This window comes from Lipophrys pholis (assembly GCF_963383615.2).
Source record: "Lipophrys pholis genome assembly, chromosome: 2".
Classification (NCBI taxonomy): Eukaryota; Metazoa; Chordata; class Actinopteri; order Blenniiformes; family Blenniidae; genus Lipophrys; species Lipophrys pholis.
In genome coordinates, this window is record NC_137636.1 from 9,483,855 (window position 1) to 9,500,831 (window position 16,977).

General features: G+C 40.9%; 1 protein-coding gene across 1 annotated transcript in view; it reads left to right on the top strand.

The window, feature by feature from the left end:
• Window positions 1-9,423, top strand: part of LOC308126859 (protein diaphanous homolog 3-like) — a 161,005-nt gene extending 151,582 nt beyond the window's left edge. Inside the window, exon 28 of the mRNA XM_080491547.1 lies at window positions 7,254-9,423. Within this exon, the coding sequence (XP_080347673.1) occupies window positions 7,254-7,621 (368 nt within the window). The 3' untranslated portion in view covers window positions 7,622-9,423. The remainder of the gene's footprint in view (window positions 1-7,253) is intronic.
• Window positions 9,424-16,977: the final 7,554 nt, after the last annotated feature.

Sequence of the window (16,977 nt, forward strand, 5' to 3'; positions counted from 1 at the left end):
CTCACTTTGCCATGTACCGCTGCATTTTAATATGTCATATTTGCTTATAGATCGTAGGTGGGATGCTGTCTATATGGTTTTTGTCTATATGCACATGGGCCTATGTTTGTGCAAAGGTACTTGCCATGTCCAGTTAAAGCGTACTTACTAGCTTGTAGTCATAGAGAGTGACCTATAAATGTCCAAGGACCGTCCCCCAGATCCCGTCTTTTCAACCATTTATTCAAGCTCCACTTACTGTGATTACAGATTACTTTTTGTTTCATTAATTAATTTCATCAACATGCCAAAACATAGAAAACAAAGATGCGTATAAAGAAAATAAATCATTTGCTACAAACAAACCCACACACACCCTTCAGAAATAATCTATATAAATAATCATTTAAAGCTATATTTTATAAACACAAATTGTGTCCAATTATAGACACCCTATACATACACACATAACACATACATCTGATTCAATGTATCTGACAAGGTGCTGTTCTGATCAGCATTTCTGGTTCATATTCAAGTGTAAGGTTACTTTGAAGCCTGAAATAGCAGGGGGAGAGCCTTTATTTCCCACACATCTGATTCAAATTTGAGTTATAACTTGTGGGTTTTCGTTTCCAGAAAAAGAACTCTGGAGCACAAAGCATATCAAAAGTTGCTTAGAGCCTTTACAAATTAACTGTACCAAATTGAGGATTGTGGTGGGCCAACATGCTTCTCTTTTTGGACTGATTATCACTGTAACTTAATCAAAATGTGTGCTTTTGGCAGGACTAGTAGGGTGTAATACATCCCTCTCGGGCTGCAACTAATTAGTATTTTATTCTCAACTAATCTGTAGATTATTTTTTGAGATTTTACAGATTACATGATTCTTACATTATTAAAGAGAATTGTGACAGATCCCACCACAAGTTCCTGGAGCCCAGTTTGAATATATTTTTTTTTTTGTAACAAAAACTTTCTAACGTACAAACCAGAGAGAAGCGGCACGTTGACAATCTGTAGCTACAGTTAATGCCGGCTGTATTTTTGCTTGATAAATAACTTTTTGTTAGTCGTCACGATTGATTTTCGCGGCTTTTCAACTAGCTGCTGGCTACGCATGCACACATACACACACAAAATCAAAGGCCATTTTCAGTCATATAATCTACAGACTGGGGCATATCCTTCTAAAAAGCTTGCAAATTATGCTGCTTTTACACCAAGATTAGGATGTACTTTGTCTGCATTTCAACAAAGATATTAGGAGTTGTTAAATGTGCGAGAGAAGAGACAGAAAAGGACGGAGGAAAATCACAGCTCAACAAAGGAAAACACTCTGATATGCATTAGAGCAGGACAGGCCTCAGTTTCTTATACCGGTGCTGTTTTTCACATTACCCATAGGGTTTGTTATAGTGTTCTTCCAACAGTCCATCCCTCCTCTCTCTCTGTTTTCTCTTTCTTTTCTCTTGAAAACTCTGTTTTCAGGTCCAAATTACAATCATTGGTTCCAAATCATGCCACCATCTTGATGCTGTTTATTCTGTGCACCTTGTCATCTTCTCAGTCATCATTACATTTCTTCTGCTGTTGTGCTCTTTCAACTCGGCATATTGCTCGTCGCTTCTCCTCATTTTTTCTTTTTTTTTTTAATCCTGCATGCTGTTTTGACGTCTCCCCTACGTGACAGAGAAGCGAGATGGACCACTCTGCACACACATAGTTATTTACTACAAACAAGCCAGGGACAAACCTTTGGTGACTGGTGTATTGCCAGGTAATGATCTTTAATTACAGTCAGTCTAATACTCCCAGGCACACTAACAAGCAGTCTGCTGGCTGTTACCTTTTAAAAGACTTGGACGTAGGGGGGGGGGGACATGAAACATTTATGACACCATGCAGCTCCAGATTCTGGCTTTTCTTCACGCTTCCCAGTTGTTTTTGTATGAAATCATAGCTTTTAACAGCACATCACCCACTATCTCTCTCCAGCCAACCACATCACTCTATCCAACTCGGAGTTCCCAGCCGACCATGGAAAAATGCAGGGCACATCCTGGACACGTCGCACTGGAACCAGATACATTTACACACCATGGGGATAGAACGCTAACCACCACACAACTGCACCTGTTTTCAAACACCAAAGAATGCATCTGTAATTTACACTTAGTGACAGATGGTTCAAGCATTGTTTTGTGTAATTCTGTAAAAGAATTAATCATGAAGCCCTACATATAATTGTTTCATCTGTACGTATTTATACAGCTTATGGTCAGGAGCCACTGAAACCTGAGTCTTTATACCAAGTGTATTTCACAACGAATCTAATTGAGTTTCTGAATACGACCTGAACATCAATCTGGAAACTGGCCCCAAATGTTTCACTTGTAAATGCGAAGAAATGGGGCGAAATAGTCATCATTAGACAGAACATGCCGTGCCCTGCCAAGCCAGCTAGCGGTGTTTTGATTTATGGCGGGTGTAGAAACGTGTCTTTGATCTTGCTAACTTCAACTTGTTGTGTCAGTCACTCTGGAGAGAGAAAAAGTCACTTCGCTGTCTGTATTTTTGTGAGTCTGCTTGACTACTCGCTTCTTAAAGTGATCAAATGCAGCAAACTTCATAAGAGTGGAGAGAAGGGGAGGGAGCGGGAGATGAGAGGAAAGGCTCATCTGCATCTGTATTTGAAGTGGCAAATGCAAATGGACCAAATGATCTGACAAGAGGAAAATGTGAATTCCTCTCTGCAGCTATTTGCAGATAAAAAAAAATTGCCGCGGGGGGGGGGGGGGGGGGGGTTCCATTTCTTTATTGGACAGGGCCTTTCACGTTACTGCAAAATGCCATCCTGTCAGACATAAACCACCATGGTTCCCGCTTGAAAATTCCCAATGATATTTCCAAACCATTCAGAAGAGCGATTAGTCTGTTTTGTTTGAGTTTTTGCTTGTCTTACGCTGCAGCACAGCCAGTGTAAGTCGCTGGGTAAAAGGCTGTGAGCTTTGAGACTCACAGTTTAAAGACACTTTTTTTTTTTTTTTTTGGAGCAAAGCTAAGAGCAAGAAGAGGCACAACAAACTCAATCTGCCAGCTCTCTTATGATTGTTTTTCAACTGTTTCTCTTCTCCAGTCTGGCTTCCAGCGAAGTAAAGGACGACGTCGGACTGTTGACTGTGATAGACTGCTAGTTTGCCACAATCACACTGGGCTCAGCGGTTTACACATGAGAATGCCTGGAGACGGGCATTCTCCCGTGTTGTCTGTTTCCCTTCAACCTCTTAACAACACTCCATGTAGATGAGTTCATGGTTCCCGCAGTCTTGGCAGTATTGCTTTTGCAGTCAGAGAAAGGAAGAGACAGGCAAGCACGACTGCATCCGTGACTTCACCTTCTGTCTCTCTGCAGAGACTCCCGAGCTTCAACTAAACTTTTCCAAACACCAGGAGAGCAGGGGGAAGAGAAATGACTAAAGGCTCATCTGCCTCAGGAGAAGCAGCAAAGATAAATGAGGCAAATGATCCTACCCGAGATAATGTAAACTCCTTCCTGCTGGTATTTGCAGATGGAATAAAGGAATGCCTTGTGCACTCTTTAATATTGAGCCTGGAAAGTTTCTCGGTGAGCTGCCAACACATCAAGGTGTGAAGATGAGTCGTTTTAAGAGCTGCACAATATTTCACCTGAATACTAGTATTTCTCTGTTTGCATGCTAAAAATTCACATCAGTGAACATGTGATGTTAATCAAAATAAATGACGCATACTCACACACACAGATAGAAAAATACTCAAATGAGTGTTTCTTTTATGTAACACTTTTGCATGAGTGTTTATTTTAACAGAAATGGGATTTATCAGCTATTAGGCCCTGTTTATGTGACACGCTTGGAGTGAAAATGCATCATTTTTGCATTTTTGTTTCAAAATAATTTTGTGTTTACACTGCGTTAAATATTTTTATTATATAATATGTTTGGATCACCAAGACTGTGTTCTTTTATTCCGTATGGAATATTTAGATGATCACAGTGGTCAACATCGTGACCGATTTATAAAACCACTCACATTATTTTAGAACAGAGCTATTCAAAATGTCAAGTCCATTTCTTTTCCATATTGCAATATACACATATATATATTGCCAATAGGTAATGTACGTTCGAAATCAAAAGGTGATTGTATGCTCTTGTATATATGGTACAAAAATTGCACATATTTACCCGTGATAGAAAAACTTTCTCAGAATCTACTATCTTATGATAAAGCGATTTTTGTCCTTACTAAACCTTTAAAAGCCGGTTAAATGTATCGTCACCAACTTACTTTTTTAGAAAAACAAGAAAACTCACTTTCTTCTCACAAGGCAATAACTGGAGCAATAAGCTGTTTTATTCACAAGGACATGCTCCCATTTAGTGTTTTAAAGAGCTCGATTTAGATGGATGGCAATGATCCTAAAATCGAGGTAAACAATACCCAGTTGGCAAGATTTAAGAGAAAAATGCATCCGTTTTGGAGACCGTCCCAAGTATTGGCCTTCTGGCCGGGGCTGATTGTTCAAAAGGAAGTCCCCCAATTTTGTCAGAGTGCATTTACAGCCCTCGTCCATATGTGGACAAATGTTTTCTGAAGCCTCTTTTGTAGCTCCACAGGGAGCTGTGCAAACTCTGACCAATTGCCAGAAATGGCGTCTCTTGAGTCGCCTTGATTTGAGTGCTGGAGATTCTGAGGTGGAGACGTTTGTCCTGCTCCTCGCGTCTGCTGGACGCTGGTCACTCTTTTGGCTGCTTACGACCATAACACAGCCGAATTTATGACGGAGCTGTCTGCCGCTGAGTCGCATTGTGAGGAAAAGGGACAGTCGGCTTCCAGAATGTGTGAAATAAAAAAGATGATTTGTCTGGCTGCATTGATTTTTTGATTTTTTTTTCTTCTTCTTCATCTTCTTCTCAAAGCTTCCAGTATTATAGGAGTGCATTGCTAAATCAATGTGATTCATTGAATTATTGATAATGTGGCAGTTTTAGTAGGCAATTGAAATAAAAGGTGAAACACAACTAAATATCAAATTTAAGCTGAACGGAAATGTACCGAGTAAATCTTCGATTTTATTTTATATATGAATTTTTTCTTCTTTTTTTTTTTTTTTAAACAAACCTTCGATCATATTGTCAAAGAGGAATAAGCACACAACCCCGGTCATCGCAGCGTGTGCTCAGTTAAAGACGCCAGCTTCGCCTTCAGATTCGACGGCCATCCACAGTTAAATTCTACTTGAATCGTTCTCTGGTACAACCTTTGTCAGCTGCTGGTTAAAGGAGTGCAACCTGTGAGATGAGGCATGTTTTACATCTCTCAAATGTGTTTTAGATCTTAGTTGAAGGCATATGCTGAGAAACGTCGAGGCTTCAAAGGAAGGGGCAGCGAGGTGTCACAGGCGGGCCGAGTGAGAAGAAACTGAACTTGCCAGCACTTTGATCATGTCCACCAGTAAAGGCCAGAGCCCTGTTAGGGAGAAAAGAATCACACTTTTGGATAAGAGGTCTTATTCAAGTGTGGGTTTTTTCCATTTCTTTTTGAAGTGTAAATCTGTATGTGCGCGTGGCACTTCTTTTTAACGTCTGTTTTTCCATAAATGATCATTAGGGCTGAAAATAATGAAAATGTTAATCAATTCCAGTCAATTATGACGCAAATGTAAATTCAGATATTCGTGTGTTTGACTTTCGTCACTTCGGATGTCTAATGATACCGGATTCAACTCCCCCCTCCTGTTGAATATACCAGAAGTTAAGATTTGCACAAATATATAAACAAGGCATCAAAAATGCAAATAGTTGATAAGACGATGGATCATTTTCACATCGTGAGCTCCACATCTGCGACTGTCATTTGTAAATGTGTGTTTGCGAGGAGGCACCTCCGAGCAGAAAGCAGCAGAATTGATGGGGGCAGATGACGGGTTTTTACGGGGAGGACAGAGGAATCAGGATGTGATAGGGAAATTGTGGTGGGAAAGGATCGAATGTGGGAAATAATTGTCATGTGTTACAACAGAGACTGCTGCAACAGGAAGAGGGAGCAGAAAGGGTTAGATAATGAGGGGAGACTTGGATTTTCAGCTGTGCTATGGCAGCACACTCCACTCATTTCATCCCTTTAAAATCCTCCCACTGCCTCTTGTTTGTCTAACGAGCTTTTGTGTGCCCGCGTGTGCGTGCGAGTGTGTGATCGTCGGCTTTCTTTGCTTAATTTTTCAGTCAGTTCCTTCTTGTCTGCTCTCTTTCCCCCTTTATCCTTATTTATTTGTCAGAGGTTGTGTTCAGGGACGTTCCTTGTCATTCGTCAGCTCAGCCCATAAAACACACTGTCATGACTGACTGGCCACGCTCCAAACTCATTACCGATTGGCTGACAGAGCGGGTCGCTCTGTTCTGCTCTGGTGTGTTTGACTCCTGTTTGCCAGACATTTCAGGCTCAGGAAACTTTAAATGCAGTGGTGTCTTTCCCGGCGCCACTCCTCTCAGCCTCACGCTCAAGGTCACATGAATATGGATTTACCCTCTCCTTCCAGCACACACATACTGATGATGAAGTCTAAGATCTACTCAGAGGGATTATAATTCAGAACGTAGGTCTGATCTTGGCATCTGGGCGTCGCTCTGTTCCTCTGTCTGTCTGGCAATGTGTTTTAAAGAATAGGAGAGATGAAGAGGAGCACTGTAGAGGCAAAGCGCTGAGATGAAGCGCAGAGAAAGGAGAACGGATGATGATAGTGGGATCAGGGGAGGTGGAGCAGGGTGGGGGTGGGTAAAAAAGGAAAAGAGACTTGGAGATTGGAAAAGGGCAACATACAATCTTATTGAGTTTCTGTTGTGGTTGATCAGCTATATCCATTTCATCATATCGAGCTGGCTCCATGCCACAGACGGCTGCAGAAAATGTATCCTCATCAATGTGTGTATACATGCTGTACACTGCCGTGGTGTTGGAGTATCCACATTACTTCATGCATATGCGCCACTAAAGTCTTAAACATTATTGCTTGATGCCGCCTGTCTTGTGTGTGCTCTGCATATTCTTTACCCTAACTTGCTTTTCTTTCCTCCTCTTTGTGTCGCTTGTAATTTGACATGTAATCTGATTAACCTCCGTGCTGCCGTTCATTTAGTGAGTCAGTCACGCATCATCTCCTTCTCACTGTCCTCCCTCCTTCTCTTAGCGATGCTCACTGTTTTTGTCTCCGTTTTTCCCGCCCGCAGAAAACAACAAGGCACCTTTACAAAGGTCCCGCTCCCGGCAGAATATAAATGCGAGCTCAGCGGCGGTGAAAGCTCCCTCCGCCAAGGAGGCCCATAACGAGTATGAGGCCCATCCATCCACAGCCAGGGCCAAGGCTCCTGCGTGCTCAGAGTCGGGCCGCAGGTACAGGAACATCCCAGGTCACTGCTATGGCCTGGACAGAGAGAGGGTGGTCAACAGAGAGGTACTTAAACCAACTGAAAAAGAGATGGAGGTTGAAGAGCGTCCGGCCCTTCAACCCCCGTCCTCCAGTCCTGCGGTCAGCAGTTGTGGCACCAGCGGAGAGTCAGATGTCGAGGCTCTCCTCGCCAGGTTAAGAGCTTTGTGAGGTTGTTTTCTTATCTCTGAAATTATTCTTTTTAATCATTATTATTGAGCACACACTATATTTTGACACTTGTATCTTAATGTCCTCTGAATGTAACCTAAAAAGATTCTCCTCAGTATGTTAACAGAGAGGATTTCATTCTTTCATCACCTCTGTTGGAGTGACTTGGAAAAACGTACCACATTCATGCCTGAACAAAGCGCTTGGTCACTCTCCAAAGCTTTGTTTTTCAGTTTGAGCAAAGGGAATCGCACATTTCACCCACCTGGAATGGAAGGAGGGCTTTCTGCCACCAGGACGTCCAAACGGGGTAACTTTTCTTCACAGCCTTGGTGCAGCTTTTGTTCAACACTTATCAAAGCAGGAGATATTTTCCTTGTGGCTTTGCGGCTCAATCGCTCTCATTTGCCGTCACCAGATCTTGTTCGGCTTCAAACCTTTGCATCGCAAAAGTCAGTCAAGCCAGCAGCAAAGCAAAAAGCACAGCAACAACACCAAGTATAGAGTTTCTAATTTTATTTTAGCTTCTCATCTGTAGGCATTTCCTACTTATGAATGCGCCCACATATAAAACTGCAGTTACTTCCTGTCAATTTTAATTGTCTGAGGTAATCCGCCTTTGTTTCCCGTGTTCCCACATTAAATCCAGCTTAGATACCATTAGCACCTACAATTTGTGTTTGGCTTTGATCGGACCCAAAATTCAACATGCAAGAACGTTTGTGTGAAATGAAATGTAAGGAAATCTGCAGACATCCAAGTCCAAGCCAACATGGCAACACTGAAAGGAGGTTCAAGAAACACGACTTCCTCTTTAACAGGATCAAACATCAGCTGTTGAGAGACATAATCAATGCATGAGGCTCGATATATAAGAAATACACATTTCAAGCTTTATAAAAAAAATTTTTATTTCTAAATCTATATTATTTATTTACAAAATACAGACTATGATGCTCAATGGTACAGCAAGTAATAAACAAGCTGATCAGACTTTGTCCTGCAGGAGTTTGATTCAGTCATTTTACAGTGTAGAAATAAAAAATAAAAAACATCGATGCTTCAAACATACAAATGTGTCATGTTAGTGTTAAATGGGGAAAAAAATAAGCCACTGATAAATTCAGTTAAGTGCACTGCCAAAAAGGTTGCCCATCTTTTATAATTTCTAACATAATGTGTTCTCAAATAGTCAAGGAGAAGGTTGTTCAGCACTTTTCTTTGGTGCAAGTTTTCAAGAAGTATGCGATGTTTAAGCATTTCCTTTCCATCTGCTGAATGTATTTCTTTTTTTTTTCTTATTATAATTTCCTCTCTGTATTTCTGTGTATAGTTGATTATATTCATGTTCATGGTATTAGTCAGATAAACCGCAAGCATAATTCCTCATCTTGTAATTTCTTTGTATTTTTTATGGTTTTCTCCTTTTTTCTTTTTCATTTGTTGTTGTAGGAGGGAGGTGATTTATGTCATCAATTTGCCTAATTATACGATTGCAAAGAGCACATATTGAAATATAAAGATCTATATGATACATATCTGTAATTATGACACATGTCATAGCAGTAATTTGATTTGATTTCAGTTGTGTCCATCTGTTCTTTGTCATTAGCTCGTGAGAACATCTACTCAAAAGAGCCGATTCTCTGAGAAATTAAGTCTTAGTGAGAAAAAAAACAAACCGGCAACATGCTGATACAGTTTTTCTTCTGCATTCCTGCTGCAATCGCTCATACATTATGCATTTGTTATTTCTTTATTTGTACTCATCAGTTTTATAGTCCCATTTACAATAAAATAAAGCAACCAAAAAAAAAGTTCATTTTTGTCTGTCTTAAATTACAAAGTCAAAGTGAGTATATGTGTGTCTGCGAGTGTTCGGAGAGTTTTGTTTTTATTCTCATTGTTGATAATATAACTCACTATGCTGAAACAGATCACATCCTCATTACAGGCACCCTGAAGGCTTTGCAGAAGGTATACAACCTGAATTAATGTCTGATGCAAGTAAGCAGCACTAATCAGCTCCAAAAGGTCCCAGAACACTGTGACAGAGTAAAATGAAAAGCTAAAATAAAAAATGGAGCAGTCCCAAACAATTCTTCAAAGTGATAATTATTGTTGTTTCAAGCAACCTTCTGCTGTTTGATTTTAAATCTGCTTGACCACATATTTGAAGCACAACTGAACCTGTGTTCATGCTTGAAGTTGGTGTGAATATTGTTGTAAATCAAATTAATTGAAGGGTTGCTGTGGATCAATTTCGATTAATCACGATTTAATATCAGGTTTTTTAATCTGTTTTAATTCTGTTTGATTTTGCATGTGTGTTTACTATGTTTGTTAAACACCTTCAACAGGTCCACATTAACCAAAAAAAAAAAAAAACCTTACAAATATTTATTTGCATTGATTACTTGTTGACGTTATCCGAGAGGAGATTCATCACTTGGGGGTTGTCTGCTCCTTGTGGAGTTCAAACTGCTCGATCATAGATTTTCTCTTTGATCAGTAAAACATTTCAGCGAAAAGTGTTTATGAAAACAGTCGAGGCGAGAATTAAGCTGTCCAGTTTCTGAATCTGTCCTCGTTTTGGTTCCCCCTCTGCTAGTTTAGACGTTTTACGAAAGTTTTGTAATGCGTTGGGCTTGACGCTCCGTCTCATTTGCATAACATTGGCAAGTTTCTGCTGGACGATGGTGTGTTGCACCGCGGTGTGTTTCACATAGACAATGAATGGGAAGCTTGGGAAATTGATGGATCCTGTGGACACCTACATTCATTCTGAATAGCAGATGGGTTGAACATGTTGAAAAGTTTAATGAGATTAATCACGATGATGGATTAATCTGCACTATCGCATACATTTTGACAGCTCTAACACACACACACAGACACATTATACTTCATAAATGCACTTTGCAGTCACCCACTGTAGTACCATAACCATACTGGTATTGGTACTGTGCTCTGGATAATTTGCAGCAGAGAGTACTGCAAGGGTTACAACATGACTCCACTTAGATGTGCATCAGTAGTTCTTCTCAGCCTGTGACTGACCTTTGTACAGTATGTTCCACTGTTCTACAATTTATTTCTTGTATTTTTACAGTTAACTCTGGACTCCTTTAGAAGGCAGTACTTTCACTGAATAACTACAGCGAGCAGTGTCCTTGTAGAAGTTTCTTTTTTATTGAAGTTGCTCAGATCATAATTGCCTCCATAATAAGCTCAGTTTTCAAATGATTCATGAATGGATTTGTTCATAAAAGACTACCTAATCACACGTACAGCTAATAAAATGCCAGTTTTACCATATTTAATTTGCATTCAGGTTGTTAAAGGTTCCAAATAAAACTCGCACCTGACCGAGCTTATGAGGAGCATGTGTGTGCTTTTGTCACCCAATTTTATAGATAAACAAGCTGTGTTGAACTCATGTCCCAAATAAATTAGCTTTCCAGGAATAGATTAAATGCAGAAAAGCAAATCCCTGATAATCTGTGCAGAGATGTATTCAGGCGGTGAAAGGAGAATTTTGCTGACCCAATATCTGACGGTGTGCTGGTGGATATCTTCAGCACTGGGAACAGCACCAGAGAAACATCTTCCCTTACAATGCAATCAGCAGTGGCTAACCAACCTCCCCCAGTGGCCTTGATTTAGCTTTAGCTGACTCCAGCGCACTTTTACAGAGCAGTTTAAAATCAAACCGAAGTCCTTTATAGGCCTCGGGTAGACTGTTAAAGCAGTCATCAACCTTTTCAATGCTAAACATATGTTCTAAAAGAAGACATATTTACCCTCTTCTTTTTTTTTTTTTTCACTATATCTCCTGTAAATTACTTTTTTTCGGCTTCACAATTCTCATTTTGATGTGGGAGATTATGTGTGTGGGTGTTATCCGTTACTGAATGTGGTGTTTCTCAGGATGTGCCGCGATGTTGATACAATATACTTAATGTGCTGTGAATATGACTGTGATTTCAAAGGGGTTTGGGTTGTTATTGCACCAAAAGAGAATGTCACCTGATTTATTAATTTATTTTCAACATCCCGGGGTTGTTTTATGCAGTTGCGTGCATATGTTTGGACGTTTTCCACATTTAGTTAATTTTTGAAATGAAATTAAGGAAATAAAAGCATGAATGTAGCAGTTATCGAAAATGATTACAGTGATAAATATTTACAAGGATACGAATGTGCAACACTCAGGGCTTTGTTAGCTTGGCCAATGCCGGTACACATAAACGTTCACTTAACAACCCTGGACTCCTCTCAGTAACTGACAGTCCAAACTGGTTAATTGATGCTTACAAACTAGAGGAAGACGTGAGGCGCATATCAAGATGCTTCCAGCTTGAAATTTCCACTTTGTGATAGTCGATTAGAAATGGCAGCAAAAGAGAAAGGGAAACGGTGGCAGCCAAGAAAAGATCTGAACGGTCAAGAAATCCTCCAGATTACAACGTGCGTTGGGTAAAGAGGAAAGAAAATCCTCCGATGTGACTGAAAGGAACTTTGTGATGTTACATTCAACCGACCACATTGAAAATAATAATAAAGAACCCATAGGGCCCTGTTCAAGCCCGATATGTAACGACGACCCGATGGTAGAAGAAAAAAAAATGTAATAAAATTCTAAATGTATTAACCGATCGATATTGTAACAAGATGTTGAGCCCAAAACGAGACAGCCTGGGCTGACTCCAACACTCTGTGACATTAAGTTGGACGGAGCACTATAGAAGCGTTTATAATTGTCTGCTTTTTCCTATTTGCATCTTTGATTTAAAGTCCACCAGATGCCAAATCTGTCCAGGCATGCCTAAACTATTGCAAACTGTTTACGTACCTAACAGGAACTGAATATTTCTAATTAGTACTTTTCAGAAAATGATTACATTTTAGCCCGGCGTCTGTACAAGCCCACGTGTTTAATGGCAAATCAAGAAAATGACCAGCTAAACTCCTCGACATGACAAATGAAGAGGAGGAGAGCATAAGGAGGGTAGGATCTTGTTATGCTGAGGGAGCCTTCATTACTCACAGGCCCGTGTTCCATCCATGGCGTTTATCTATGGGCCTAATAAAGTGGAGCAAAACATATTGTGGAGCAGATTGCAATCTTGGCTTCTTTGATTGGAGATGAAGTTAAAAATGTGTCGTGGATTTGTAGAGTAGGGTGGGTACAAGGCACGTCGAGTTGTCACTCTTTCTTTTCCCCCACGAGTAAAAAAAAAACCCAGAGAACTCAGCTGTATTTATATCTTCCCGTATACACCTACCGTGGAATTTCATTCTGCAAAGATTGCTTTCTATTTTCAGGATGTTGGGCAGGATCCGTTTGTAATCTACTCTTGATGGCGTCAGTCACAGTTGCAGAAAGAGGCTTGGATGGTTTAAGACGATGTAACCATCCACCTCGTCTGCTATGGAAATGTCGTACTGCTTCTAATTTGCCTTGCCAAAATGCCTCTTGGAGGGAAAGTAATTGGAGCCTGGATTACAGTCGCTGTCAATGGAGGAAGAACGATGATCTTGCACCTTGTTGACAGCAGCCTCAGCGTCTTGTCGGCGTCTGTACTGGCAGTGTGCAGCCACAGTGCTGTAATGAAAGTTGCAGCTGATCGCTCAGACACGAGATGCGCAACAGAGGCCTGTGGAGTGAGTCCCTAAGTGCGGACCATCGCTGAGAAATCAGAAAACTTTCTGGCTCGGTTCACTCTCCATCAACACTCACTTTAACACGGGGTGTGCTAATTACAACGTTTAACAGACGAGACACTGCACAGCTGCTCCTCTGTCTTCTCGGTTATGTTTGACATCAAAAAAGTTTTTGTCCTCAAAGTTGATGTTGTCAGAAAACAATACTGTCGAGTTGAGTGAATTTCACAACCTCCAATTTGCGACGGCGAGATCGTTCCTTCTCAGCCCTCCTGGTCGCACCACTGCCCTGCATCTTTCAGAAGCATCTCCGCTCCGACACTGTTGATTGGCTTGTTGTCGACGACCCGTTAGTTTAACTCTGGGATGTCGAAACAGGGCGACCTCTAAAAACCTGCAACGCACTGCTGGCACTTTATGTTATGGGATGTTATAAAAGGATCTGCTGGTTACATTCCCCTGATTCATAAAGTATTTCTGACCTTCAGAAGTCTACGGCGTACGTAGGTAACTGTTTGCAAGCCACAAACTTTATGGCCCTTGAAGCAATTTTCCCAAAATGAATGAATAGTTAGTTTACAGGAAATGGCTGGATGATGGTCTGGGGCTACATTTCAAGCAAATATCAATCAAAATTACTTCAAATCACCGTAGTACTGGGTTTACTTCAAGGTAAAAATATAAAAAGCAAGCATGCTGATTAAAGTTGGAGCCATGCAGTAACTTTTTTTCATTAGAATATCTGCCGAAACTCTGAAATGCTCCTCTTAATTTGATCCAAGCTTCCATCCCTGGCCTTGTGGCTCGTGGTCTGGACGGTTTTGGTCGTGAAAGGAGGACCGACGCATGATTGGCCGGATACTTATAACGTGATGATTGATGTGTTTATTTGTGGGACTGTTGTTATAGCTTTCCCCGCAGCCCTGCGTCCTGACTTCATTGCACTGCGATGAGAAATACAGCAAGAATATAGTTTATACTACAAGAGAGCTCAGCAACCGCTTAAAAATTTATAAAGAAGTTAAAACACCAGTGGAAATTTCTGCGCTTCACACACCAACGGAAGAGCTCTGCTGCGGGGAGATGGGCAGTTCTGACATCTGCCACGTCCTTTGCTCGGTTTGTTTGGATGCCTTTGGTTCACATAGCATTCATAATTTAATTGAGCCACACTACTCTTTGTTTGGAGGCAGACCTCGGTCTGCTTTTCAAACAAAATCTCTGGCTTCCTGTGTGTTGCACACCAGGGCTTTAATAGCAGTGTTCACACCTCCACAAAAGGACCACACTGGCTGAGCTCTTACACCGAGGTTCATCATCACTGGACCAAATTTGACAAGTGGGAACGCATCCAAAAATAACTACAGTTTATGATTTCAGAGTTGTTATGTGCTATGTTGTTTTTCCTTCCCTGGGACCTCTGTTGTTTGTCTGCCAACTGGTCCCAGCTCATAACCTTTAATTTTTCTTTCTTTCTTTGATAGCTGCTTCATTGTCAGTACCTTTGGGTAAAGGCAAAAAATCTGAATTGCTCTGTTTACTAATATAAGAATCCTTGAGCTCGCCACTTCTAACACACTGAAGTAGTCAGAGATGGAGATTGTGTCTTTAGCATGCTCTCTCTTTTCTCTGTCTCTCACAAGCAAAGAGCTGATGTGTTTTGGTTCTTTATCGCCTCTCTCTTGCTTTCTTTCTTTCTCTCCTGTGAAATGTGAAGCCGCTGCAGAGAGCATCACTATGTTGCAGAACCTGACTAATCACTGTTCGGCTCAAACCCACTCACCTTGTTGTCGGGCTCTGATCCAGGAGGAGACGGTTATTGTGGTACACCGACGCCCCGATACCGTCGCCCGGGGGGGAAGAAGTCGGGCCTCTCACTGTTCCTTCCCGTTTATTGATCAAACCCGAACCGTCTTCCACGAAACGTTCATGCCGGCACAAAGCTGTGTTTGTCGTCGGAGCACTTAAATCAGCCATGGATTCTTCTCACTCTCCTTATTATTCCCGTCTCATTCTTGTCTACCAGCCTTTCTTGAAGCGCCACGTTGCCCTCTCTTTTCTTCACTGGGGCTACCACCATCTGTCACTGCAGGTGTTTTTGTGTTTCCTGTCGCTGTTTCTTTGATCACTATTGCATTCCACCGGTGTAAATTTTTGCCCTCTTTCAGTTCTTTGTCTTTGTTGTGTTGTCTCGCGGAGATGTTTGTTGATGTTTTTGTTGTTAAAACGATGAAAGACGGACGATTCATCCCTCGCTGCTTTTCAAACAAATGGCACTTTTTTGGCAATCATGCAAAATATCACAACAGATATTGACTACCTCGCTATTTGTCCCAATGGGCTGATTTATTCCCTCTTCAAACAGTTGAATCGTATCCTGCGGTCTGAACAATATGCACGCTCATCCATCGGTAGTCACAACAAATTAGCAAGGTTCACTTTGTTGTTTTTGTCGGCAGCTGTTGATCTTTACGTGTAGATTTCTCTATAGTCTGAATTCTACATTTAGCTGGCAGGGCTGGGATAAACAACAGAGTTGCTCCTCATACGTGGAGTTATTGTGTTGCTGCATAATGGGGGAAAAAAAGATAACATAGAAATTAAAGTTGTTCTTTTTCATTTTTAAGTTTACAAATATTGACCTTTAAAAAGAAATACACCAACTGATCTAACCAAGCAAAGAGAAATAGTAGATAATTATTCCTGTAGGAATTTCTCGCACCAAACAATGATCTAATTTACATTAACGACACAACATTAAAAGGCATAAATGTACATGAAATTAATAAATATATATATATATATATATATGTCAGAATGTTCATATAAAAATTTTTTTTAAATAATGTCTGAATCATAGAGGCTCATAAAAACAATTCCATCAGAGTTGATTCCAGAACCAGAGTTGTGGTTGAGGACTGTTGAGGCTGAAGCTCACGTCCAACAGAGAAGCTTTAACTTATGGGGGGAAGACGAGGCGAAGCTGCTTCTGATCAGGCTGCAGAGTTCAGTTTGCTTTCTGTGTGGCTGAAGACTGATCAGGGTGCGCATGCTGCCCTCGATGCTGTTACTCTGTAAAAGAAAATCATGTGAAAACCAAAATGTTTCACAGCGTGATGAAAGAGTGCGGCCGGAATTCCGTTTTGCGTGGTGTGCATGTGGCTTCTTATTCCAGGAAAAGAACAAATGGACCCAGAATGCACCAAGCGAAGTGCACAAGCTGGCAGCGGCAGCGGAATGTTTTGAATCAACTGGAAAAGCTGAGGAACGACTATTGATGTGGGTTCAGTTTGACTTACACTATCCTACGTATGTAAGTGTATCTTTTCATTGACATCATGTCTGATATTGGCCTTTTTTCCCCCTTGACAAACAGACACAGAGGCCTGGATTCATCTTAATATAACAACAATGAATATCTGCTTATGACATCTTAGAGCCTGATCCTTCATTCCACCTTCAGAAGTCCACACCTTCACTGGTTGGGATTCATCTGTCAGCAAAAAAAGGGACTTACACAATATTTTTCATCAATGTTCAGTAATAACTCTTTGACAGAGACGCCGTTGTCTGCAGATCGTTTTTATTAAAGGACTCAATTGTTCTTTATACTACATCTTTCCTTAATTTCTTCGGATGTTCTTCATTTTTTGTTTCCCACAGTGTTGATTCTGTGTTTGTCTTTCACC